This window comes from Suillus fuscotomentosus (genome assembly GCF_016647785.1).
Source record: "Suillus fuscotomentosus strain FC203 chromosome Unknown F5891scaffold_17, whole genome shotgun sequence".
In the NCBI taxonomy this organism is placed as follows: domain Eukaryota; kingdom Fungi; phylum Basidiomycota; class Agaricomycetes; order Boletales; family Suillaceae; genus Suillus; species Suillus fuscotomentosus.
Genome location: NW_024539529.1, coordinates 23,654 through 50,276, shown reverse-complemented (window position 1 = coordinate 50,276; position 26,623 = coordinate 23,654). Strand labels below are relative to the sequence as shown.

Genomic DNA, 26,623 nt, shown 5'->3' with positions numbered 1-26,623 from the left:
ACTTGTCGTGGTGTGAGCGGTGCTTGACCCAGCCTAAACGAGGCTTCCGACATGCCATGGTTGGGGCTTGACGTGGTGGTGCAGAGTATAGAGAGTGGATCGAGGGTGAGGTCGAGGCTTGACGCGTGACGTCTGAAAACCAACATGGATGAACGAATTAGAGGTAATGCAACATACAGGACTGACGTGCAAGATGCATACTAGTAGTGTGAACAGAGGACAAGCACTGTAAATTTGGTGAGAGGTGAATACAGCACTATACTATCATAGAGCCTGTACGGGAACTGACATTTTCATTTTACCACCTTTTGCCGTGACCCCGTCAGTGAAATTACATTCTAAAGGTAATCTAGGTGCTCTGGAACGCTCTAGCCAGGTCCAGATCTTCTTGTGATCGAAATATTGCAAGAGGTAAAATGTTGAAACCCCCAATGTGTCATCACAGCAATTTGAATCACACACTCCGAACGCCTCTTCGTAATTCGCGTGCTCATTCCACTGTTTCGTGCCCACAAGAACACCGGCGACTCGAGCTCAATACACGACGTTTCCATGAAGTGTCTTCCCAAAATTTTATCTTGAGAATGTGGATGCTTCCTCTGAGAAATTTGCGGACGTATATGCGGAAGACTCGGAGTTGAGCCTTGGTGGGGAATTCAAGTGCGTAGCGTTGAGTGTCTATAACTTTGTCACTGACCTATTCTATACTAGAACGGCCATCGTACATTGCATACACGAACAAGTTCAAATTTATCAAAAGGCACTAGAGCAATGGACCAAGTAAAATCTTTCACACCACTACTCAACTATCTCAGTGACGGCGAGATTGAACGTGGTGAGAAGGAGAGGGAGACAGAGCTCACCAAGCACGGGAAATAGAATACACGAGGATGGGCGGCCTCAAGGCATTGCTTTACCTGATCGGGAGCCATACCGTACACTTACCTTCGGGTTCCCAGAACTGGATGCTGCAACCCTTGCGTTGGCCGCCATGAACGCGCCGACTTCGAGACGTGCTGCAACCGCGGCCGCTTCACTCACGGTTGCCTTAGAAAATGGCACGAGCATCATGCCACTGCAGCTGCCTCCCCAGCAGATCATATCTACTACTGTCGCTGCTGGAAATGAGAAGAACCTGAAGGATCGTTCAAGTCGCCTTCGTATCCTTCTTCCGTGCTCCGGCCTCGTGCCCAGGTCACTGCTCCCACACCGTCAACAAACGGTTGAATCGACGTCGATGGCGCCTTCATCGTTTCTTAATACTGAAGCACCTGCTTCCTCGGTTAGTATCCCAATTCGCGAGCCGTCGTCAAGAAAGCCAAGGAGCTTGGATTCGTTCGCTTCAAGAACAATACCCAGATAACAAGTTCGAAGCAATCCTGCGTCGACTTGCCCTGCGTGCTATGTTTGAGTGGAGGATGAAATTTGTGGACTGTCCCGGCAAGGTTCGTCTGCACCCTTGAGCTAAGGCAGGCTTAAATTGGGTTTGTAGCTATATAAGTTAATTGTGGGCCTGGGGATCACGCTGCAGAACTACAAAGTCCATCTTAAAAACTGACATGATCACTTACAGGTCCATCGATGATGATTCGGCGATTCCAACATTCGACTGTAACCTATAGGAACTGTATCCGAATATGGTACAGAAGAGTGCGAATCTCTTATTTCTCCTGAGACTTGGAAGCCGGGATCTCGTGCAGCTACCGTCATCGATGCGTATCAGTGTCAAAACAGTAGTCGGATTGTCACCGCTAACAACCTCACGCTATGCACTGAACCAATGCATACCAATGACAACATCGTGCAAGCTACTTCAAATTCCACGTCGGTGGCGAACGAGCATTTCTCATGAGTAGTCAAGATCTCGACAGCCCATTCACCAGGCTGCAAACGATGACCGACATCAGAAGACACAAGGGCATGAGGAATAATGAACTCAAATGAGACTCTTAACAGGAAGGGGCCCAATGAAGGCCAACACTAGGATACAGAGATTGCGAGACAAGGAACGAGAGGCAAACGCAAAAGGGACACACAAGACAAATGACCGCCAGCCTACATTCCAGAACGATCACGGTCGCCTGGATTGGACAGATGGAATAATTGCACAGATTTTGCAGGATAAAAGTGAAAGCTATGAGAGCCTACTCCCTAATGGTAGCGGGAAAAACATAAAGTGGGTGATATCATTCAGCCTTATGCCTTTCCTGCGGCAGCTGCCTTGGCATCCTCTGCGGCAGCGACCGCAGGGTTCACCTTCTTGCCATCTTTCCACCGAATGCGTGGGGGAGGGGCACGGTTACGGCGGCCCTCGCGTGATCGTACACGTACAACTAGAAGTAACAGACGAGATTCATAGGTGTAACAAGAGAACGTTCGAGGATACGCACCATGCGAGTGAATAGCGCAGGATACACAATATGCGATTTTGATATAGAGTTTTGGAATCACGTATTCTAGCGTCGTTACAAGAATATGAGACCCCGTATATATGGACGATGAATTCAGAGGATCGCACCTGGGTAGACACTAGCTTCGCTGATATCTCGAACGGCCGCGCTCTCGACCATGTTCCTCACCGTGAAACGCTTGATAGCCTTATCTTTTGCGACGCAACGAGAGCAGTTCGAGCAACGAACGAAACCGACGTGGCCACGGCCCTTCTTGTTACGGCCGCCATTTCTTCTTTTCTTGGTCTGTCAGGGAGAGGTTGAGTCAAAGCCCTGTATATGCCATGTATCTGAAGGAGGTGATGCCAATCCGTCGCATCTCCGAGAAGGAACAGACAGCGACTCGGGTATACGAGATATCTGAGGTTCCGCAAGTGGCTAGAGGTGACTTACCATGTTGCAAAGTGTCGAGGTGTCTTGAGGTCGTCGGACGTTGCTTGTCGTCGGTAGCCTATAGCCCAAATTCAAGCCACGGCAAGTACCGCAAAGACTCTCACGCTGTGTCAACACACCAAACCTGCCCTAAGTTGACTGGTGTTATGATAGTGAACCCTAACCCGACTCCCAGAGACCGGAAGCTTTCCATCTCATCACGCAATGAAACACATCACTCCACAATCAAATCAGAACGAGTGCCGGTAGTTGAATCTGATGATGTGCATGTCCTTGGAAAAATATGTTTTGATGCTCACATCTTGTTCAGAATACGGACATGAATAGTTACGTGTGCTGTATGAAAGTAAGGTCCAACACCGGCCAAGATAGGAGAATTATATTGGACTCGGGAGCGAATCGAGTTGCCACGTCAAGGAGCAGCTAAACCTAAACTGGGCAACTCAAGCCCGGTCTCTACTGAGGATTCACTGTCATTGTGTGTGTTGTCTATTTGCAGTAGTGCGTGGACGTGACGACCTTGATCCTACGCATCCGGAGTGTGTGTAGTTCCTTTTATGCCCTTAATTCGGCGTCGCCTCGCTTACAAGAACAGTCAATCAAGGTGATGTGCGGTTGCAATGACGAGAATGAGGGCATTTACAGCATCAAATGGACAATAGTGGACTAGTACCTCATCGGCGTATCACCATCTACGAGGACGGGTATGAATGACATGTCAACGTTCAACGCTCAAACTCTAGCGGTCAAATGGACACGCAGTTTACGCTCGAGTGCGGTGTCCGTATCTGTATAGCCTCTGAAGACGCATTGGACGTGCATGTGAAAAGTCGTAATCTTCAACCGGAGTTAGTAGATGATCGGTGAGGTGATGCTCCACAGCATTCAGATACTAATCGATAAGCAATCGGACAATTAATCGCTACGAAGGCACGGGTCCGAGTCGGGGAGTAGGAGTCGACGATGTCCGTGAAACGTAGGCCTAGGTTGGCACTGGGTCAAGTTCGAGCGAACACGCGGAAGCCAATTGAACAGTGCCTCGACGCCTGGCCAGCGCTGCTTCATGTGGGACCATTCAGAAACCTGTTCTGCATACATGTGATTAGCATGGGTGATATTACGAAAGAGCCAGAGTTCCATGTGCCAATTGGCTGAACTCGAACTCACATCATGATGATCTTGAAACTTGACACGCGGGGTGCGAAATAGAAGACTTTCCCAAATGAGGTAATTTTAGTATTCGATCGAGGATGGCGATGCGTTATACGGAAGAGCGACGGGTGTGCCGGGTCCGTGCTCGTACGAATTCTAGAAGTCGACTCCACGAGTAATTTTTTTCGAAGCGAGTGTTCGAATAATCGATCAGGTGCCACGTTAACAGGACGAAATCAGGCACCCACTGGTAAATGCTTCATGGCGGCGTCACATTATTCTCCCAGCATCAGCGGTGACCGACGCTACATGAACTGCGACGGTAAGGTCAACTCCGTACGACACGGTGACTGGTAGAAAGTGCTTTTGGGGAACCTGTGCAATTGGCATCCCGACGGCACCCAAAACAGGTATTAATCTTACCATAGTAAGTGATCATCAATATTTACTAAAGATGACGATGCGTTACTGTCGGCGAATTTATACAGCAACGACGAATCGCGAGGGCTCTGAAACTGTGTGGAACGTTCAATTGATTCAGGAAGTCAGTTTGCGCGTCGAGCCCATCGGAGAATGCACCGTTTGCTATATTCCAAGTCATGTAACGTGTCAGTCGGCGTTTATGGAAATACAGCATACAGGATCGACTACTACTAGGGCCTGATGGTAATCTGTCATCGATGGTGTGACCTCTTTGGTCGATCCTGAGGAGGCCAATGTGGCCCACTCCGTTTGGGGAAAATCGCCCGCTCCTCTAGAGGATCAGGAAATGGAGCAAGGAAATAGAAATATCCCTAGTAACCGGAGCGTGGCCTAGCCTGGAAGATCCAGAGCAATAGCGGCAATACATAGGCCGGACCCATAGTCAACGGTGAGGACTACTCAGCATCTTTCTGGCTACTACGTCCACCAGCGCGATCTCGGGTAACTATTGACGGGTGCTCATGCCACCACCGCCTGGTTACGAAACTCCAAGTGGATAATATTATTATTTCTTCCAAAATCCAGAGCTCAAACGCCGGACCCGGGTAGAGAGAAGCACTCACTCAGCCACTATTCTGACAGTATCGAAGCACTTCGGACATGGGGTCCTACGATGATTTCAGACCGTAGTGACCAAACAAAAAGGCAGTGCCAATCCGGGGGATTCAATATACGAGAGCGATTGGGGCACCTTGTAAAAGACCCTTGATGCGTCTTTTGATACTGATGGCCAATAGTCCATTTTAGTCAGGTTCGGTACAATTAGCGTGACGGAGAGTGACGTAGACCTGACAGCAAAACCCAGCGGTGACCGGTGACAGGTCAAAATGTTAGTAGCTTCAGCATCCAAAGCGACGCCAGCCTGTGCAGGGCCGCCTGAAGTCAGGGGCGACCCTTGACCACAAATTGACCCGGACTGCACGTGATTGTTTATGCCTGTACAGCCCAGTAGACGGAGATAGCCCAAGGCTCCAATCACATGAAATTAGTAATGTGAGTTGGAGCCATGGTCATCCAATAAGCACTTACCATTCCAACTCTAGGCAAGTGATGAATTAAACGCCTCCAAAACTTAGCAGACGCCACTACTCACTGTTTAAAATCACCAACTAGGGTCGTGGCCACGGATACAATTATAGCTCCATGCTGTAGATGATGATCTTCGGTCTCACGATAAGACTTGTATGAATTAACGGATATATATATAAAATGAAATGACTACGAGTCCTAGGATGACAACTACCGTAGCTAGTGCTTGTGCCGACAAACAAGGGTGGTATTGTGCACAGCAAGCCCGCCGCGGTAGAAGCAGTTGATCGTGGGAATGATGTCTAAATTAGGAAATCGAGGTTTCTCCTTTGATCTCGGAAAGAAGTTCACTAAGTTCTGGCTTCAGCCGAGTACCATGGAACGTGAATACACCAAGCGACTCCCTCCCGATAAAGATGGAGATTAGTTCTTTCAAATTGTTGACTTGATCCGCAGACCATGTCAATATCTACAACCTGATATCAAACTACAAATAGCCCTGGCTTCACTCCATTCCATCTTCCCCACCATCCATTCATCATGACTTGGAACCACCTCCCAACTGAACTCCACTTGGCTGTTGCTCGCTTCCTCCCTCCCCGGGACACCCGTGCTCTTTCACGTACCTCTCGAACCTCCTATAGTCTTCTCGCGCCTCAAATCTTTTCCGATGTCACAATTTCATCCCGTAGTGCTCTGAGATCATTCGCCATGCACGTACCAGCCAGATACGGGGCCCATATAAGGCGTCTTAGCGTCTGCACAAAACCCGGCGAGAATCCTGTCGCACAAGAAGTTGACTGTACAGAAGACCTTGCAACCATCCTTGCCACCTGTTCTCGTCTGCGGTCTCTATCGCTCTCGCTCGCGGCATCACTTGATTCATCCAAAATCACACCTGTGTTTGCTACTCTTGCAACGGTTGAGAAATTTGAGATTGGCTGTTGGGGTCAAGAAGAGACTGCGCCTGTGTAAGTCACCGTGACGCTAATTGCACAGCGTTTGTCTGATGGGTCCCCCACACAGATCTGAGCGTGTTGCAGTCTCCCTTGCTGCGTCCTTGTCATCCCTCACTCATCTCACACTGTCCCGCGTCACTCGTTCAGCGTTGCATGTAGACAACTGTTCTCCCCCGGGCGTTCCGTTAGTCCTCAACGACCATGACGTCCCTTCGCACCCTATCCTCGGAGGAGAGCTTTGCATTCCCAGCCTCCTAAAACTTCCCACTCTCAAGTCACTTGAGCTGAGGGACGTATGGATCGATTGCGATGAGAACATGTGTGTGCAGGGAAAAGTTGCACAGCTGGAGCGTGTGTCAATCTCTGGAAGCATGTACAGGGATGGCCAAGTAGAGAACAAGGCCTGTCTGGCATGGCTTCGGGCTTGCGGTCCTGCTTTGCGGTCCTTCAAAACAGGAATTCCTTTTGGCGGATTCCAACCGTCTACTTGCCTCGGAAAGGACTGGATGGCCGCGGAGCATGAATCTATCATTTCCCCTCTACCTACTCTCACAAACTTTCACGTCGATGCCGAACGAGTCGCTTTGGATGACCTTCTTCCCATGCTCAATGTATTATCCGCTTGTGAAATCAAGCGGATGACTATCGTCAACGCGGCAATGTGTGCTGCTCAGGATACGTTCACACGCGAATGCGCATCTGATGAATTCGAGGATTGGCAGGATGCTATCGAACAGTTTCTCACTTCAAACCAATGGGATTCTCTCAAGAGCGTGGAATTGGATTTTGGTGAAGGCGCTCAAAGGGTCTGGAGCTTGTAAGCTGCGTAGTTTTTTTTTGGGATAGTGTGGATCTTTTTGTTGGACTTTTTTTCCTCCTCGGGCTCCTGTAAAACAACCCATCCCCCCATGCCGAATCAGGTATTTCATTGTACACTTATTGTTCACTTGCTAGATGTACTGCCTCTTTATACCAAAGATACCAGCTCCGCCTAAGGGAGCAAAAATATTTGCTAGATTGCCTGCTTTTGCGTATCTGGTCAAAGCCTTATGTCCGAAGACCAACCTATACTTGATATTTAGCTAGACCTTTACCTAGAATTTTCAGTCTTAGAATATCATCATCGCTCTTGAAATGCGCGCCATATATGCTATTGCTCAATTCTACTGCTTCCGCACGTAGCGGATCGGCCCTTGTAGGACGGGCTCGGACACTGCGAAGGGTCTACAGGAAGTATTCGAAGCTTGACCCTAGCTAGTCTTCATCGAGTATAAGTTAAGGCTGGGCTGAGAAGCGCCAGCCGACCGCCGGCGATTGTCCAGTCACAGGCCACCAATTGACAAGATTCCGTAATATGCATATATACGGTTACGTATGGAGCCGATAGCACACAGCTCCAAAATTTAGGATTGCGATGCACTGGAGCTCAACTGCATTCGTGTTAATTCCTTATGTGTCATTCTGCGAGTCGGATGAGTCAGGGGCAGACAAATTGGACCCGTACTCACGATTGTCAGGGACGAGTGATGACTTATCCGTTCGATCCGAACTTGTAGATGGACGGCGACGAGAGATCCGTTAACAGTAAGGTAATCCAGGAATCAATTGCGGCACCCATCGCAGGCCCTGATCACCAACGGGATCGGCACTGACCAACCTGGCGGTTGATCAAGATGTAGGATGGGATCCGTGTGGAAGGACCTTGCGTGCTCAACGGACTAAGACATTTCATCCAATGTGCACAGTGCCGATACGGTCAGAGACAACCGTTCCAGTTCATACGGCGACGGCTGCTTGGCTCTGGGGAGCACAGTCAGGAGGCGTTTCCGTCGGATACTGAAATTCCGTTTGTACGCACAGGAGATTCTTTTAACATGAGGCGTAGGAAAATATGGTGTTGCGACTGCGCTCGACAGGAATGACTGAACATCCCGAATATATACATACGGTGGCGGCCTGCGCATTTTTTGCAGGTCATTCCATTGTCATCGGACTAATTTTCTGGTGCTTGGAAGTGGATGATGATTTGAAGCGGCGATACGGTAAGGGCTGGGCACGCCAGCTACAAATGCATCGGTCATCAGCTGGAGGTAAGTTTTAGCGTTCCTTCGAGAAAATCGTTCGAAGATGATCGATGACCTGCGAGGCTGGCAAAATCTATTTTCCAACAACCGTGAGTAAGCACTGGTCTGTAGTTTATTGAACTTCTTTAGAGACGCTTTCGAGAACTGTGGACACTCACGTATGATTTGATTTGAACAGGTGTCAATAGATTTGTCTTCCAGTCGGTGCCAACAGGAATCTAGTGCGTATTTCAAAGCATGTGCGACACATATGAAGGTGACCGTTAGTAGAACAACAGTCGTTCTTGTTCATCCGCGACAACGGTAAAGTGAACAACGAAAATACGACGTTTTTCGTGGGATGGTGCTGAAATCAGAGATAAATCAGCGCTAAAGATCACGCAGAAATCTGTGGCGAGCTGATCTGCGCGCAAGCCATCTCGAAAGGGCATGGCGGCGTCAGGGAAAAGAGGTCAGAATGCACGTGACTTGTTACGCGACGCGCCCATCATAAGGCATGTTCCCACACGCTTTGGCTTGCATTAGTTTCTTTCGAGTTCAGCTTGTTATTTTCACTTTGGTCGTCATTCGGGAGTCGGGACACCATCAATTCCTTCTCTCTTCCCAACCACGATCATCATCTACCAGCTGCCTTTGATTCCCAGCAAGAAAAGGTTTATATCATTAAGGAAAATATTGGACTCCGTCGTTGCAAGGGGCAACCGTGACATCCTGTTCTGGGCCACCAAGACTTTCGACGTTTCTTCCATTCGTGTATAGCCTCCTTTGTTGCGAGCCTGGACAAACAAAGGTGTTTGTTCTTAACGACTATCCTTGTTTCCTTGCTTCTTACTGTGCATTGGTTACATGGATACCAATAGCCACTATGCACAAGCACTCGCTTTCAGTTCCAATTGTACCCGCTTCTGCCCCCACCTCACCCGCTTGTACTCGTCTGAACCGATCAGAGCGGCTATTTGCGGCACCAGTGACTCCCCAACGTTTAGTCCGCCCTCAAAAGGCTTCGTATCGATCGCCAGTCACCCCCGCAAGCACCTACTCTACGCCATATACACCATTGAGCCTCCGTTCATTCTCGACTGCATCAAGTTCAACTATAACCACCCCAGGATCGGCTTCTAGCTTTAATAAACGTTATACTGCGTCTCCCTCGACCGAAAATGATGCAATTTTTGTGGACAAGAGTCTTGCGGACATAGCTGAGAATTGGCGCTCGCGTGCCAATGACAACGGTATTAAAGTCTCAAGTGTAGACGACTCTAATTATGGTGATGATGAAGGTGCGCATACATCCGTCAATTGTTGTATGTTACTCACGCAACATTATGAAATTTTGGTTGTCATTGCTGTCCTATTTCGCTCCTCCGTGGACTAAAACTGCATATATGCGCATTTAGCCAGCGATTTGACTCATTCTGATATGAATTGTACAGGTTTCGTAACCGAGGAAGGTTTGTCACTGCCATAAAATGCTCCGTTCCGACACCCATTGATAGTTTCCTATATAGCACTTCTCCCTCCGCCGTTCTTTGCAATTCATCGGCGGTCCCAGACGATCTCCAGCACAGCATCACCTCGCGCCCCGCTTTCACCATATGCTCTGAGAACCCCTGCTCGCCGCGCTCTTGGAGTGCTGAATACACCGCCACCAAAACCAACAAACGTCAGCCAGTTAAAATTCAAAGGAAGCTTGACTGATCCCGCGCACACACGACGGCGGCCTTCATTTGGGCAGGTCAGTGACTCACTTCTTCTTGCTGATCCGTATATATTGATCAGCTGATGCGGTACACCGCTTTCTATATGTAGATGTCTACCGAGCTCTTCGACATCGACGAGAACACTTTTGAACCTTATCCTCAGTCATTCCCTTCAGCTGAATCTTTCTCTTTGCACGACCCATTTTTCGGTTCCGTTCTTCCAACGATTACGGAGTGTGTTCAACAGCATTTCGGCGAGTCGTTTTTCCAAGCAAATATGCAATCGAACGCCACCGTCACCTCGTCAACAGCCTGCTCTGTCTGCGGTCGTGACGGCGGTCGATTTGCAATCCTCAAGCCATGCGAACACCCTCTATGTTCAGGATGCCTTACAAGTGCCCTCAACATCGTTGGTGAAAAAGCCATGCAATGTGCTGTTTGCAAGGAGTCTGTCGTAGATTTTCAACTTCAAAGCCGGCCATTTGATGACAGCTCCATGGTCTCATCTTCACCTCAGCAGTTTAATTTCCTATCCCCTTTCACTCCACTAGACAGGAGTTCCTCTCCCTTGCAACAACGCCCTCGCAGAGTCAACAGACCTCTGTTACCCAGCTTTGAGCCCGTAGCTTTTGTGCCACCCATGGACCAACTCCCTGTCCATTTTCAACGGGATTTGTCCCCTCCCAACTTTACCCCAGCCCCTAAGCAACAAAGAGTCGACAATGTGGTCCTTCGGATTGACAATGTGCCTTGGGTGGGTCCATACTTCCGGCTTTGTGGCGTATCTGATTTGTCGCAGGATATAACTCCGCCAGCTATCATTGCCTGGCTCAAGCAGCCTGTCGTCCGAGTGCATGTTCTATTGGATTCACGTGGTAAAACTCTCAGCCATGCATTTGTCGAGCTTGGCACGGAGGAGTATGCGAGGGCTGCTTTGCGTGGCGTGCAAAACTCTGTCCTCGGCAAAGGCAAGCGTGCGCGGGGGGTCACCGTCACTCGCAGCTCGCAGGAAGAGCTGATGCGTTCTGTACGACGTTCGTGATCTAAAGCCTCTATAAATCTGACAACATTTGGCAGCTGTTCCCGACATGGAAAGGCGGTTTCGAGGGCTCTAGATTATCTTTCACTGGCTTGAGGAATGATCAGGCTAGGGGGGCGCTCGAGTTGGGCATCATCACCGACGCGGAACTCAAGGCCTTGTTGCACCTTGTGCAGTCACCTGGCGTATGTTATTATGGTTTCACTTGTTATGTTGTTCGCTGAGGCTTTTTAATAGTCGCATTTCCTGAAAGTTCCCTCTCTTCCCTTCCATTTCCTCATCAGCATCCTATCCAAGTTCCCGGTCGACGTTGATGGTCGAGTATTCTGCACCAACAACCTTCGAGATAACTTGTTTAGTACGTGTTCTCCATTCCAACGATGCCTGAAGTAGTATCTTAACGTCATTTCCATACAGATCTGACTTATTGTGAGTTCCTCATATAACTTGACCAGCTGTGGCCTAATATCCCGTAGCGGCGTTGGGTCTTCTCATGACAGGGGTGGGGAATGCGATAACGGAAGGATCTCATTTGTTGGATGAACTTCTTCAAGCTGCGGTGACTTGTCAAGGTATTGTTTTGCTGATATTTTTGGAATTAATGCTAAGCGCCATCATCCGCAGCCTTTGCGCCACAACAAGCCCAGATGATTTCCAGCTTAGTGAGGCCTTCTATTCCGCCGTTTGTTCCCGCTTTCCAACTGCCGGGCGGGCACTTCCGCAGTGACAGCGGCGTCTTCATCCGTGACAACGATCTCCTTGTCCCTAGTCCATACGCCACTCTCTCCGCTCCTAGCCCTCACAGTACTGTTCCTGCTCTCAGCCCATACAACGACATTGCCCGGGAGTTTGGCGTTGATGAAGATTTGATTCAAAAACTGGCCCAGAGGCTGAACGTTCTGCGGTGATACCCGGATGCCTGCTTCTTCATTGCACCACGACCCACTTGTTCCGGACCTTACTCCTAAGCATGACGTGACTTCATGATTTTCTTGTTCCCTCAACGTCTTCCCCTGTTTCTTGATGATCGCTAGTCGACTTCATATTTCTCGGGTTTTCGGTGTATCCTCGATCTTGCCCCCTCTCTCATGTCTAGTTACCACACTCGCTATGGAATCCTGCATTGCTCTCTCTCCCTGCAATCTCTCGGTCTTTTTTGCCCTGTATTGCTTACTTGACGACTATCCCAGCACCGCTTTGTATCGTAGACTCATGCTGGTAGAGCTACCATTATCAGATATCTGCATATTATCCTTGGCGGTGTCATGAACTTATAACGTGACCTCCTTATCTTACGTGACAACCGCGGCTCCCTGTCACGTCACTTCAAGTCCAAACATTGACAAACTCCGTTTGGGGCCGCGGCCCAGTAGTTTCTTGACCCTGCCTAGAACCTACCAACCTTGGTCATGACGATCGGAAAACTAGTACTGTTGCAATGTTAGCGTCAGTGCACGCATACCTTGTCTGTCCCCCACCAGCGACTCTTACAAGGACTTTAATCCCTCTCATGAACGAAAATACCTCTCGCCTTGTGATGCAAAGCGCTCTTATCGAGACACAAATATCTCTGCACATATATATGCCAGTGTCCACAGTATATACCTGTTCAGAGATAGGCTGTCTCAGATACCATCGTCGCTAGCCCTTATGACCATTTCTCCCATACAGTGGTTGAAGCTCTCGACATGGGAGCTTGAGCTCGAGAATACAGCGTTTGCGACAGATAATAGATGGAGCAATCGTGATATGGACCCTACGCCTCTTCACTTGCGAACGTGGAGGTATGCGTTATCCCTTGCTGTGATTTCCCAACACATCTGACTGGTCTTTTTTGTACTAAGTTCATGGAGTTATGTTCGTGACACAGGCCAGTTGCCGGGCAGTTCAAATTTACACCGATGTTTTCTAGGTATCATATTGGTTTTCCGATGCCAGTAATATCGCTGTCTGGGAGGCGAGTTCACAAAAGATGCGCCAACCTGGTTGCGACTGATGTCAGACAGGTCGCAAGCTCGATGTTAGCTATTGGTCTTTCCTGGTGAGTTTTCACCTATTATATTTCGAGCAGGATTAACACTCTAAACACAGGAGACAAGCTTTGCCTGCCATTGTTGTTGCGTACTGTATAACGGCTGTTCCGATACTTCTCACCGGGACTATCGGTACCCGCCTGAGGGTTCCGTTCTCGGTCCTCAGCAGGTCGTCTTTCGGATTTTGGTTCAGCTACTTTCCTGTTATTACGCGAGGAATAATTGCCATGTCCTGGTTTGGAATTCAGGTAGGGCAACGTGTGATGCTCTCTGGTTTTGCTAACAAAACATGAACAGACATACAACGGTTCTGAATGTATCTATCAGGTACATCAATTACTATGGAACATTGACGTATTTTAACACTGTCATCTTTCAGATGCTGAAGGCCATATGGCCGTCTATCGCCCATGTCCCGAATCACATACCGGCCTCGTCAAACACCACCAGCGTCGGCAAGTGCTCATTGCTCGAGCGCGCGTACTTTACTGATCCGAATCGATGTGGTCAGGCATGATGTGTTACATTCTTTACTGGCTCCTCCAATTTCCATTCATGCTGCTGTCTCCCCAGAAAATCCGTTACCTCTTCATGGTCAAGGGCGTGATCGTCCCATTTGCCTGGCTTGCTATGGTCATTTGGGCGTTCATCAAGGTTCCTCCTTCAGTCGGACTATTTGCTCAGCACGCTACAGTCCAAGGCTCTGACCTTTCCTGGGCTTGGCTGACGGCACTCAATAGTGCGCTGAGTCTTTATTGTGGATATGCGGTCAATATAGCGGATTTTACGGTTTGTGACTACATCACATCCTTCAATACATTGTGTTGACCTTCAAACAGCGGTATGCCACACATGAGAGAGCGTTAGTTTGTTTCGGTCGGGGTGGATGAATTATTCCTGACCCGAATTAAACAACAGACAATATTCACAGGCTATCATTATTCCAGTAGCATTCACGCTTTGTTCGTTCGCTGGACTGGCCGTGACGAGTGCTGGAATTGTTCTCTATGGTTCGGCACTGTGGGATCCCCTACAGCTGATTGACCAATGGGACAATCGAGCAGCGGCGTTCTTTGCCTCGTTCGCATTTCTGCTGACGACCATCGGAACTAATATCAGCGCTAATGCCCTTGTGGCTGCTAATGACCTCACGGTCTGCCTCCGAAATACATCAACATAAGACGCGGTCAAGTGATATGTGCATTTATTGGTGGATGGGCGTTCTGTCCTTGGGAAGTTCTGGCAAAGTTTGTTGACTCGACGTAAGTGTCCTCTTATTTTGCTCATTCATCTGTAGAGCATCCGGGTTTCTGTCATTCCTGAGTGGCTATACCTATTTTCATCGGACCATTCGTTGGAATTATGATCGCCGATGTAAGTAAATCAATCGTGATCGGCGGCGCACACTGACGTTCTATTAGTACTGGCTAATCCATCGAGGTCGAATTGACGTCCCAGCGATGTACCAAGTTTATGGTCGATACCGCTATACATTTGGAGTGGCGAGTTCATTTCACCGGCTAGCCCGGATTGTACACGTGACTGAGGCTCGTTGACAGAACTGGCGTGCTTTGGTAACACTCGTGATTTGCATCGCACCAGCTATGCCTGGGCTCGTTCACTCCATCAACCCGTCCATTAACGTTGGAGGTATCCATAATTTATTTGCCATCGGGTGGATATTTGGAGTGCGTGCAATATCTACATTCACCCGCGCGACTCACTGTTACTTCCCCCCTTTCTTGATAGTTCTGGTCAGCATTCATCGTTTATTCCGTCCTCTCGACGCTGTTCCCGGCTCGGGGTACATATGTAGAGAAGGCTGTATTACCCGATGATGTGATACCGCCATCGGCCTCTTGTGATTCTACGGACGAAGATGTGGAGAAATTAGACAAGGGTAACGTGACTCCTGAGACTGTATCGGGGCTCCATGGCTTCCACAAATAGAAGAAAATTTTTCGGGCATCATTTGTTTTCACACGTCGAAATGGTATTCATACTATTGCCACACATCAGGTTCGCGTACCAAAGTTCCCAGTGACGGAAAGAATGCGAGGAAGAGCAGTAGCTACCAATGCACCAATGGCACAACCAATCGCTAAAGTCGCGCCGGTACCCAGGACGCCCGCATCCCTGGAAGACAAACGGTGCAACTTCGGTCTTGGACCTTTGTCAAAAACGCTGGAGCACGTTGCTTTGGACTCAGGTGCTGTAAGCAGACCGGGAAGACCATCCACGCTTGAGAGGTTCTGTCGCATCCAATATGCTCTAAGGCCCTTCGGATTAATCTCTGTGGAGACAGTAGCGCGGTCATGTGACTCTTTTATGTCGAACGATCGAAGGAGTTGAGTGCGGTGCGTAACAAAGTCATAGATCGGAACAGCGTATCCACATGACTAGGGGAATGATTAGACCCAACTTCAGAAATAGGTTAGATCGGAGATACTACCGTTAGACACTGGTATACATCGATGACGATAGCCGCACGAGACCCCGGTTTACGAGTCTCAGGAGGAATAAGAGATTCATATTCTTGCGTGCCATATTCGTATACAGTCCCTGCACTGGTTGTTAGAATGTGAGTGATACAAGGGAAGTAATGTTATCATGCACCTGTCCCATACAACCTCAAGATCCTAGGAGGTCCCTCAAAGGAGTGAAACAGAATCGTTATGCGACCATTCTCCCTGATATGAGATATAGTCTCCACACCTTGAACCCAACAATTGAATAAGATGAAAATCAATCAACAATGAAACACTCACCACTTCCAGTCAAATCCTCGTACCAAACTCGGTGAGAGTTCACCACATGGAAGCAATCCGCTGTACCCTTGGGGGAGACATTGACGTGTCCACCAGGACCAAGAGGAGCTGAAGCAACCCAAAACATGTGCTGTTTCCTGACCCATTCAATGAGAGATTCAGGTATTTCATCATAGTACTTGGCCATGGGAATTATCTGGCTAGCTTGGTGCCAGTCGACCGAAGTATAAGTAGTGCGCTGGTTAGGTCTGATCGGCGTTTAAGAAGACTTAATTATAACCTCCTAAGTATAACACTATCTGGTCATGGGGTGAGTCAATTTCAACCGTGCCGTTGAGTATTACATCAAACAGAAGGAGTTATTACCATTCTTTTAGAACATCGGACTAGAGAGTGGGGAGAGTCAATTAGTCGCTGACTAGCGTTTCAGCAAAACAAATGCGTACGCACCAGACTGACAAAAGGTTAATGCGACAAACCACTTTTCACCTTGAGTCTACCATCTCGCAACACAAAAACGTGCATAACTAGACTGGACAAGATACGGTTCAATAATGTCAAAGGTACACAAAGCCAGTTGTGTCAACGCAGCAAATGAAGCATAATAATGAGTACACACACGAAAGGTAAAGAGCACTATGCATATGAGCACGTATTAAGCTCGGGTGGTGAACATATCAAACTTTCTGGTAACAGATAGGATGTAAGGAATGGCAGTAGCGACCAAGGCACCAAGGGCAAAACCAATGGCTACATTTGCACCACTACTCTGGGAGCTTCCCTCTCTCGAAGACGAGTATCGCAACTTCGGTCTTTGACTTTCCTTATTAAAATTATTGACAGGCGTCACTTTGGAATCAGGTGCCACGAGCAGACCAGGCAGACCATCAAGGCTTCTCAAGTTCTTTTGTACCCAATATGCTTTGATACCCGTCTTGTCGGTCTCTTGGGAGGATACGGTACCCGAAACGCGGTTGCGTGACTCTTCGATATCAGCCATTCGGAGGAGTTGGGTGCGATGTGTAATGAAATCATAGATTGGAACAGCGAATCCACATGTCTTGATGGAACTGTTAGATCGAAAGACACCCGAGTAGATAAAAGATAGGCTACCGTTTGACACTGGTACACATCGATGACGATAGCTGCACGGGAGCCCGGCTTCCGAGTCTCAGGAGAAATAAGAGATTCGTACTCTTCTGTGCCATATTCGTATACAGTTCCTACACTCAGATGTTAGAATGTAATTGAAGTAAAGCAAACGACCCTCGGCTTGTGAGCACCTGTTCCGAACAATCTCAAGATCCTGGGAGGTCCTTCGAAGGCGTTGAACAGGATCGTTACGCGACCATTCTCCCTGATATGAGAGATCGTTTCCACTCCTTACTCGCACAGTTCTGGGTTAACTAGCGCAAAAATAGATCTGTGATACTCACCGCTTCCGGTCAAATCCTGATACCAAACTCGACGAGAGTTCACGACATGAAAACTATCCGCTGTGCCCTTGGGGGAGAGATTTACATGTCCGTCAGGACTCAGGGGAGCCGAAGCTACCCAAAACATGTGCTGTTTCTTGATCCATTCGATGAGAGATTCGGGTATTTCATTATAGAACTTGGCCATGAATAGGATCGTGCAACTAACTTGGTGCCACGACTTGCGGTAGTAGAGGGTAGTAACTTAACGATACCGTTGTTTACAGCTGTGTGCGATTCTGATGAGATCATGGTGGCACCGTGTATGGCGAAACAGGCCCCTTCGGACGACGTTTGACGCCAGCAAATATGAAGTTTGACCTCACTTCAATGATCGCCTGTACGATAACATGTTTCAACAGATAAGCAGAGACCTGAAAGAATGTGTACTTACACTCTGGGATCACGGTTGGGAACTTGTCGAAAATCTCTGAAGTGTTCGGTGTTTCTCGGGCCAGCTGCTTTCATCGGTGAAACATATTTGAAGAACTCGGTGCTGTTGTTAGGCCTCTCATCACTGAAATTCGCTCTCTCCACTTGTCGACCGCACAACGCGAGCACTTGTCGAAGTGACAATCAACTTAAGTTTAAGACTTATATGTGTGAAGTTCTCACGGTCACGAACTCCCTTGTTCAGGCATATCACCCTAGTACTACTTAGTGGTTCAACGGACTCGTCGACGGTTCGTCAAACGCGGCGGGAAGAGCCTCGGACAGGACGTACAAGCCTTTTAGTGCGTAAAGCTTTGCCTACTATCGTTAAATTACCTTACCTGTTTCTACTTCACGACTTTCCTGAAGATTCAGAACTTGTTGCGGTCCTTCTACAGCAAAATCATGAGCTCAGAGGGTGTATTACAGATTACAATACCAGGTTAGAAACTATGCATCTACTCCGTGAAAGGCTTTTAATCTTGAATTATTCAGACTTTGATGATGGTGACTTTCAATCTACTCCCATACCCTTCGGCAGGTCTGGAGGACATGGCTTTGGTGCATTCGGAAATGCAGGTTCAGGCCCAGATTCACCAACTACCATGACACCTATTGCACTTCCTGAACGTAGCGACCGAAGCTACTTTCATAGTCGTGGCGATTCTGCGGCATCAGAGGATTCTTTCAGTTCACAACCTGTTCGTCAGACTGGCAAGAGCTCACATACGACCCAACCTTCCATAACTGCAAGCTCTCCGTTTTCAAAAAAGCCATCTTTTGCCTCCATCAGAAACGCATTCAAGAAGAACACCGATGTACCGCCATTACCTCCACTGGACTATCAAGCGTATCCCATTCTCAAGAATCCTTTTAACCGCTCGACTTCGTCCTTGCCTCATTCCACTTTGACATCTAATAAGACATTCAATGCTACAAGTCCACCGCACCCTCGCCCTCCGACACCTGGATCTAGCGAATCACGTCCCCGCGCTCCATCAAGGGCAAGAGGGCATTCCACTGCAAGATCTTATCATTCTCAATCCGGGTCTATATTCCACAACTTGGACACAGGGAGTGATCATGGTCACGGCTTTTCTTCCTCCTCATCTCCTCCTCCTGTTCCCCGTGTGCCCGATACATGTGGTGCTCAGATGTTCAGTGGTGATGGGCCCTCGATAATGGAGGAAGATGACAAAATGTCATCGGGTCTTAAGACACCATCCGATTATGCTCTGCATGCAGTTTTTATTCGGTTTGCTACTCTTGCGGAGGCAAAGATGAATGTATTCCTTCGTGAAACGCTGGTATTTACTTTCTTTTCGGATTGTTCGGGTACATGTCATTTACGCGCCTTTAGGATCACGAACCTTTGTTGTCGGACTTTATAGGTCCCTCGCTGGATCCCAAGTTCGATGACCTGCTGAACTCTTTGGGAAAGATAGCTCAGAAACATCCAAGACCCGTCATAGACTCAATTATGCGCTGGAGACGCAGTCATAATGAAAATGTCAGCGCCGACATACTCAAACATCATGCTAGCCAATCGTCTTTATGGACACGTGGTGCGAGAGTCCAGGAACCGTCTGCCTTACTGAATGAACGAAAGTCGCTGGCGTCAATATATATAATGTGTCGCGCTCTGATTTCCGTTTTGTCCGTTTTATCCAAAGACGCACTGGGTGATACACTGGGATTTACCTTGGAGGAAACAACGTTCGAGCAGTTCAAGAGACCGGATTTGAAGCTCCTTGCACAGTCAGCTAATCATCGGCTGAATGCTGAACTGTATGCTACGCTGCTCGGACACTTGGCAAACGTTCGGTGAGCATGACATCTTTACTACGCCAACATCCAAACTAATTTTCCGCCAGCTTTGTCAGTGTCACGGATCGATTTCTTGGCGAGCTCGAGCCTGTGGCCAATGGTCAGGTGGCGAAAGACCTCGATACGAAATATGAGCATCTAGTAAAAGGGCTCCGTCACGTTCAGCTGAGAGTGAGAACCATGTTGTTCGCTGTCTTTTTGTGTTTATGTATCAGCTAGGTATGGCCTCCGGAGGCATTCGAGGAAGGGGCCGAGTTTCTGGAGTTATTGGCCAAGTCTTTTGCAAATGCGCATGGTCTTCGGTTCAAGATCGCTTTCGCTGATACGTTGACTCGACTCTTGCACCCCATTGGAAAGGTAATTTCTATTCCCTGACTGGTACTGATATAGGCTAACATGACCTCAAGACGGCGCAGGCTGAAGTCAATCACCCACAATGGGAAAAAGCGATCGAAAGGATCTATCCTCGGGCTAAGGAGATGATGAGTAAGCCGCGGTATTGGCATATTGCTTACCCGTTGGCCGTCACCAGCCTTTGTGTTGCGCCTCACCAATACTTTCTCCGCAACTGGACGGCTTGCTTTGAGTATGGACTGTCGAAGATGAAGGTTCGGATTCGACGAGTTAGACGCTTTCCTTGCTGACTCCTGATATAGGAAAAGATCCATCGGATTCCTGTTTTGAATGGAATCGTTCGATTGATCTGGACATACCTGTATCGATGCCAGGAGCCATTAACGACGAGCACCACCAAGTTGGACTCCCTCCTCAAACATATATTCCCTGCTGGACGGTCCTCAATTTTCCATCACGAGGAGCATCTTGAGCCGTTCATCTGCATCGTGCATTTTATCTTGTCACGTTATTTCGACTATGGGTTGGGACTCTGCATGGATTTACTTCAGGAAGCCGTCGTGAATTCCTCATCCACAAGCAATCTCATGGGTATTTTGACTCCTGAACGTGTCGCTGTATCGGCCCAGGCTATCCTCTTAACCTTGAACGCCTTTGAACGTGAGGAGTCAGCTCCTACATGGCCGTCTAGTGTCGATTTCACTGCTGTACCATCTTGGGATGATTATCCTTCATCTTCTGACGCTCTTCCGGCTGCAGTGGTATCCAGGCATGGAGTTCAAGAGCTGCTTGACAGATATGGAGCTGTAATTACCGCAATCGCGCGGTCAGCGAGTCAGTCTGTGGGCCAGATGTCTATCTTTGATGAACAGTGGTCGCTGTCGCGGTTTAACTCTATCAATGAAGAGTCCCACAACATCATCATCTGTCGTCGTCCCGAAGGGTCCTTTGCCTACCCCAATCATCTTGTGTCGCAGATATCTATGCTACAGACATGTCTGCAATCGTGGCCGCGCTGTTTGCACGCCTCTTTACCCCTCATGGACGCTATCAATATACTCGTCCGCAGTATTATACATGTTGAGCCTCGGATCGGAGAAGCGGCAGGAGCGGCGCTGAGGCGCTTTATGGCTGACGGGCGGTATGCGCCTGCAGTTTTGCGCCACTTTACGACCTTCCTATTTGATCCTGCCTATGTTGGACGGGAGGGAACCGGTGCACGGCTTGTGCTCGAGAGTACTCGACTTCTGAACTTCTGGATTAGCTTGGTGGAAGGTTGGGTCAAAGGTATTCTGCAGAAACCCAAAGCGGACATCACAGCTGGTGAGAGGGAGGCCGTTGCCCTTCAAGGGGACGGGATCACTGCAGGAGCATTGTTTCTGCTATCGCATGAAGCTTCTACTGTCCGTTGTGTAGGGGTTAAGCTCATCCGCATACTCGCACCATTCATTGCTCATATAGATGTGGTCGAGGGCGCCCATGCGGGTTCCTCGATCCTTCTGAACGGGCTCCTCGATTGTGATGCTCGTGAGAATGCTCATTTCCAGGGCTTTGACGAGTTGTTAGACAGCTCGGAGCTGGACCGCTTGCAACAGTGGAGGCGGGCTGGGCGGAAGGACGTACTACTGAGGATCGCCGATAGCAACTATGACAAGGACAAGAAAATATGGCGTTGTGTTTTCCCGAGCTTCATCCAAGCCTCGTTCCAGCAACCGCTGAAAGTTGCAGTGGACTGCCGTGCCATGATTGAGGCTGCAGCATCTCGCTATCATCCTTTAATGTTGCACCTTGCCGGACTCTCGACTCTCAGCGGACGATTGCCGTCCGGCGCTTCTAGGGCGCCAGGCTCTGCTGATAAAGAGGGGTACAAGCAAGTCAAAGACAACATGAACTTGATCGATCAATGGTATTTGTGGATCAAAATTCTGTGTGCTACGGCTACTGTATGTGATAGCCGTGGTGGTGCTCCCATCCAAGCCGGTCGAGAACATCCGCGAGCTTCTTCGGACGCTATCTTCGAGCGCGAGCGAATGTCAACTACACGCTGCCTCTTCAGGTACCTGACACCATTCTTAGATGTGGAATATGCCCCATTCCGTGATGCGGCTGTAATCAGCATCAGTTCTTTTCCTTCCAGTGGGTTCTCGCGGCTTTTGGAGGATTTGAATCACTTTGCTTTCCTGCAATCCCATGATGACGCTCGGTCGAAATCTGGATCTCCTGGGTCAATTGGACGTCCACGACGTCAGGCTCGTCTGCATTCGGCTGTTGCTCGTATTTACTTCCTCACCGCTCATCAGCTGCAGCACCAACAATCTTCTGCAAAGCAGGACGCAATTTCATATGCGCTCAGATTCATTCGGAATATGCAAACCTTCCTCGTTGCCATAGAGAATCGTGACAACTACGCGCTCCAACGCCTACGCCGCTATTTCTGCGGTTTGATCGAACGGTTCTTCGATAGTCTGGTGAATCTCGCTGACTCGGAACAATTCGTTTCATCGTACACATATGCGACTCTTTACAGGCTTTGTGAAGAATGGTGCCAGTATGGTGTTCAGTCCGAATCAACAAAGCAGCGATACATCCTCATGCAAAGAGCTGCGGCTGCGGCTGTGAATGACCCACAAGCCGAATCAGACTCTGCTGAACGGTTCCAGCACGAGACTAAACTGCTCTCTAATGCAGCTGTGTGCGCCCTCGCTTCCCTTTGTGTAAGCAAAGCACTTCATTCGTTATTCTTCACAACTAACATAGTAGCAGCAAAGGGCATACTATCATTCTGAATCCATTGGTTCCTCATCACCTACGGATCGCCCTCAGGAACCTCCGAAACCTCTAGAAGCTGTACAGATCTTGGACCGTCTTCATCATGTCTTTCAATCTTCTTACCCTCAGGTCGTCATATGTGGAAGGTACTTCTTTATCTTTTCCATATGGATCATCTACTGATTTCTGTGTAGAAAAGCCCTTCGTTCCCTCATCTCCTCCAGAAAAGCGGATAAAACGTTGCTCGGCGAGGTCCTTCGACGCTCCTTCATCGATTCTAATGACTCATCGTCCAGCAGCTCTACCTTCTTCGAGGTTCTGTCCGAGGTCGCATGCAACGTGGATGTTGGCTCGTACACTTTCGCCCAAATCATATGCTTGGGCTTGACCAACCTCTGTCACGCTGATTCTGGAATTCGACGGAAGTCTCTTATGCTTCTCGAAGTCATGCATGAGCATTCCTCTGGCGTCCTGTCTTTTGGCGAATTTGAAGCTATAGCTGCCAATCCTTCAAGCAGCGTATATTTGCATGTACATCGACTAGTCACCGAACGTCTCTCCGGCGAACACCCCAATCACGCTGATGATGTGGTTTCGGAGATGAGTACCTTACTGATGCGCATGCCTCGTAGTGGAAACGAGAGGGTTGCCCTTCTATTGCTGCAGAGCCTCGAGTCTTGGGTCCCAAATATACAACTCACACTTGACTCCGATAGCGAAGCGCGTTTACATCCATCTTCAGCCAGCAGCCGCATCCTGTACCATCTCCTCACCCTCACAAAACGATATAGTGAAAGTCACTTTGAACAAGTTGCCGCAATATGGACGCGATTCGCAGACCACCCCAACGAAACCTACGGAGCAGCCACCGTAACCTTCCTCATCAATCAAGCTCTCAAGGTAGCTACCTCCGCATTCATCGATTGCGCCTCCACCATCATAGCATGTCTTTCGCGCTCTGCTGCGGCGCTGCAAGTTTACGAGCTTCTTTGCTACTACTGCGAGCCAGAACGCATGGTGCCCTCCCTTGATCACCAGCTGAAGGAGCCTCCCGGCGCCGAAGATTTCGAACTGTGGTCTGATTTGAATGCTCAGTTCGCGGAAGAGCAGCCAAAGATACTACTGGGACCGGCGCAGTATGCGCTGATCTTACTGGGGTCTGCTGCAATGGAAGGACAGTGGACGCATGTCACTTCTATACCGGTCATTCTGCAAGCAATCTTTCCCAATCTTGACCATCGTGTCCCCCTTATGAGGATCAGGGCGCGTGGGATGCTCTTCCAGCTCTTGCGTGTTTGTATTCCAGGTCTTGCACAGTCCAATTGCTCTGCGTTAGTAGCGCAAATCAGCGCCTTGGAGGACCAAGGAGATTCTATATTTTGGAAGGATGATGACGACAGCGATATCGTGGAAACTCGAATGAGTGCGCTCTTCTCTCAGGTGCTTCCTATGCTGCAGCCTCTTGTTCCAGCCCTGGAACAGACTGTAGGCAAACTGGCACTGGCCTACGTGGAGCTTTGCAACATGCGGAGTCTCGCGCTTCGTTCTTTACAGGTGCTCCGCGTATTGAATCTGCCTTTGAGTCATGCCGCGCTGGATCAGTTGCTGAGTCGTTTATCTGTTTCCATAGCAGACGTGGATCCAGAAAGACAGGCTTTTTCGGCGGAAGTCATCTGCACCATCACCCATATGGCTACACTACACGAGCTCGACGATACGCTGCTTCCTCGTCTTTTTTGGACCGCACATGCAGTAATGTCAACCAGTTCAGAAACTGAGTACATACAAGCCGTCAGACTGTTGTCTGCATTCCTCGATCGGGTTGACTTAGATGACCCCCATATCGTTACCCTCATAGTTGCCCAGCGCCCGCGAGATTGGAATGGGTCCATCGGATTGCAGCAAGCTCTTTGGAGCGGGCTGCGTTCTGCCACGACTCTGGACGACACCTTCACAGTCCTCGGGAGACTGGCCAAACTGAAGTGCTGCCAAATCGTTAGACTCTTCCCAAACCTGGCTTCGAGACCTGTTTACTCTGTCCCTACCTTGGTGCATGCACGCCATGTCGACTGACCAGCATAACGAGGCTCTGAACGACTTCTGTTCTTCAATCGCGGACTTGGCTGATGAAGATGGTCTGGAGAGTATCAATCGGATCATGGTCTCTTTTGTCAAGCGTCGCTTCAGGACCAAAGATGACTTCCTTCGTCAGTCCATTAGCAGTCTACGTGACCACTACCCTCCCGATGACTGGACCGACATCGCTACTCTATTGTTGAGCTTAGTGCTCAACAAAGAGAGATGGCTCCAAGTGTACTCAATGCACGTCCTTAAAGTCTTATTCCAGCAACGCGCTTTGCAGTCGTTGGGCACGGAGCATCTCATGCCCTTATTGCGGTTGGTGGAAGGAGAGTTGGCGACGCAAGCTCTTGATGTATTGGAGGAGCCGACGAAGATCACTGGAGGACTCACAGCCAAACAGGTCCTTCGCATGAGCATGCACGTTTCAACGCTTACGGGTGCGGGTGCGAGTGAGGGCGAGACAGATATCTTTGGTGTTCCGGAAGAGTCTGGTTGGTGCATTGCACGCGTATCGCGTCGACAAATCCAATGTCGCGCCAACGTCCTTGCGGTTGCGCTTATGTTCACGACATCATCACGCATATCTACGGTGTACTTCCAGCCAGAGGTACAAGAGCCCCTGTTCGCTGATGAGCTCGATGAAGACTTGGGAGTCCTGGTTCAGGACCTGCACGAGCTCAGCGAGTTCTTCCAGAAGACGAAGCCTCAGACGCAACTCCTACCGAGTCAGCAGCTGGAAGATAGAGTCGCCTCCATTCTGGCTAGATCTACACACGACTCCAACGACATGCCTCAGACTCCATTCGGGGACGTATTCCAGATCGGTGGATCACGCGACCTTTCGGACGACTCCACGGACGAGTCTGATCCTGAGTCTGAGGTAGACGCATTCAAGTACGACTCTCCAGCGTTTTATCATTCCGCTCCCAATGGCAAGGGCTTGTATTAACTTATCTTCATCACGCTTTGCTTGTTATCGATGCATTATAGAATTATTGTAGTCTACATACATCATAGCAGCTCTAGAGTCATGCGCCAGCATTCACGGATAGAAATTGCAGTATGATATGAAGTCTAACAGCGTTCGAAGATGCGATGAAGATCTGGTAAGCCCTGCACGACGTCATTGTCCAACAGGAACTTGGGAGCCGCTAGGTACTGCGGGGCTGGGGAGTAGAAGTACGCTAGCTCGCGCGAACCAAAGCACTCTTGCTCGGATTCCCAGAGGACCTAGAACAGCTTTGTATCTGTGGAATGGCAATATGGTGTAGGAATGTGAGTATATGCGTGTACATGGAATACCCTCGACTGGCGAGATTCTGCTGAATGACATCCGATATTCGCTCAATGGTGGTTTCCTCGCTCAAAAAGTGGACTTCGCGCTTGGTCGGGTGCACGTTATGTAACATCCACAGACCTCGGGTCGAGGTTAAATGATTATTTTGTATCCCACTGGTAAAATTCGGTTTTACCTCAGATACTACACGAGAGGGAGGCGTCGAAGCTGTTGTCCAGCAGTTCTTTATTTCCAACTGATCTTCCGACGGTTGCCAGAATGCCCCCCTTGCCATGATCATGATGAAGTTGCTCTTCC

General features: G+C 49.0%; 6 protein-coding genes across 6 annotated transcripts; 4 read left to right on the top strand and 2 right to left on the bottom strand.

Annotated features, from left to right (window-relative positions):
- Positions 1–2,196: 2,196 nt before the first annotated feature.
- F5891DRAFT_1127648 (ribosomal protein S26e) lies at positions 2,197–2,846 on the bottom strand (the record flags this gene model as incomplete). Its single annotated transcript, XM_041364197.1, has 4 exons — positions 2,197–2,333; positions 2,391–2,456; positions 2,519–2,696; positions 2,844–2,846. 4 exons carry the CDS (start codon positions 2,844–2,846, stop codon positions 2,197–2,199), a joined length of 384 nt encoding a protein of 127 aa, XP_041227880.1.
- Positions 2,847–5,874: 3,028 nt separating this feature from the next.
- Positions 5,875–7,621, top strand: F5891DRAFT_1023387 (uncharacterized protein). Its single transcript, XM_041361281.1, has 2 exons — positions 5,875–6,478; positions 6,534–7,621. The coding sequence occupies exons 1-2, from the start codon at positions 6,048–6,050 to the stop codon at positions 7,285–7,287; spliced, it is 1,185 nt and encodes a 394-aa protein (XP_041227879.1). The 5' UTR covers positions 5,875–6,047; the 3' UTR covers positions 7,288–7,621.
- Positions 7,622–9,415: 1,794 nt separating this feature from the next.
- Positions 9,416–12,197, top strand: F5891DRAFT_1186401 (uncharacterized protein; the record flags this gene model as incomplete). Its single annotated transcript, XM_041366690.1, has 10 exons — positions 9,416–9,830; positions 9,984–10,001; positions 10,059–10,285; positions 10,360–11,004; positions 11,050–11,277; positions 11,328–11,474; positions 11,527–11,647; positions 11,707–11,718; positions 11,766–11,861; positions 11,914–12,197. The coding sequence occupies 10 exons, from the start codon at positions 9,416–9,418 to the stop codon at positions 12,195–12,197; spliced, it is 2,193 nt and encodes a 730-aa protein (XP_041227878.1).
- Positions 12,198–12,447: 250 nt separating this feature from the next.
- On the top strand, positions 12,448–15,725 carry F5891DRAFT_1216129 (cytosine-purine permease). Its single transcript, XM_041369313.1, has 12 exons — positions 12,448–13,092; positions 13,202–13,237; positions 13,296–13,330; positions 13,381–13,570; positions 13,620–13,649; positions 13,702–13,777; positions 13,834–14,111; positions 14,162–14,184; positions 14,241–14,475; positions 14,744–14,824; positions 14,882–15,010; positions 15,072–15,725. Exons 1-12 carry the CDS (start codon positions 12,940–12,942, stop codon positions 15,270–15,272), a joined length of 1,467 nt encoding a protein of 488 aa, XP_041227877.1. The 5' UTR covers positions 12,448–12,939; the 3' UTR covers positions 15,273–15,725.
- F5891DRAFT_949028 (uncharacterized protein) lies at positions 15,338–17,713 on the bottom strand (the record flags this gene model as incomplete). The annotated part of the gene is given in 9 exon segments (XM_041374842.1): positions 15,338–15,721; positions 15,775–15,884; positions 15,939–16,037; positions 16,091–16,338; positions 16,658–16,750; positions 16,765–17,150; positions 17,204–17,313; positions 17,374–17,472; positions 17,527–17,713. 9 exon segments carry the CDS (start codon positions 17,711–17,713, stop codon positions 15,338–15,340), a joined length of 1,716 nt encoding a protein of 571 aa, XP_041227876.1.
- A 404-nt stretch (positions 17,714–18,117) lies between these two features.
- On the top strand, positions 18,118–26,107 carry F5891DRAFT_1023349 (cell morphogenesis N-terminal-domain-containing protein). The gene is made up of 10 exons (XM_041361280.1): positions 18,118–18,439; positions 18,493–19,304; positions 19,358–19,821; positions 19,872–19,995; positions 20,044–20,181; positions 20,232–20,432; positions 20,481–22,892; positions 22,942–23,093; positions 23,142–24,871; positions 24,948–26,107. The coding sequence occupies exons 1-10, from the start codon at positions 18,403–18,405 to the stop codon at positions 25,976–25,978; spliced, it is 7,101 nt and encodes a 2,366-aa protein (XP_041227875.1). The 5' UTR covers positions 18,118–18,402; the 3' UTR covers positions 25,979–26,107.
- The last annotated feature ends 516 nt before the right edge of the window (positions 26,108–26,623 follow it).

Coding starts and splice junctions, on each gene's coding strand:
- F5891DRAFT_1216129 (XM_041369313.1), top strand. CDS start 12,940: ATGACCATTTCTCCCATACAGTGGTTGAAGCTCTCGACATGGGAGCTT. Junction 13,331..13,380: donor TTAGCTATTGGTCTTTCCTG/GTGAGTTTTCAC, acceptor CTCTAAACACAG/GAGACAAGCTTTGCCTGCCA. Junction 15,011..15,071: donor CCATCGGGTGGATATTTGGA/GTGCGTGCAATA, acceptor CTTTCTTGATAG/TTCTGGTCAGCATTCATCGT.
- F5891DRAFT_1023387 (XM_041361281.1), top strand. CDS start 6,048: ATGACTTGGAACCACCTCCCAACTGAACTCCACTTGGCTGTTGCTCGC. Junction 6,479..6,533: donor CAAGAAGAGACTGCGCCTGT/GTAAGTCACCGT, acceptor TCCCCCACACAG/ATCTGAGCGTGTTGCAGTCT.
- F5891DRAFT_1023349 (XM_041361280.1), top strand. CDS start 18,403: ATGAGCTCAGAGGGTGTATTACAGATTACAATACCAG. Junction 22,893..22,941: donor GCGCCCTCGCTTCCCTTTGT/GTAAGCAAAGCA, acceptor ACATAGTAGCAG/CAAAGGGCATACTATCATTC. Junction 23,094..23,141: donor CAGGTCGTCATATGTGGAAG/GTACTTCTTTAT, acceptor ATTTCTGTGTAG/AAAAGCCCTTCGTTCCCTCA.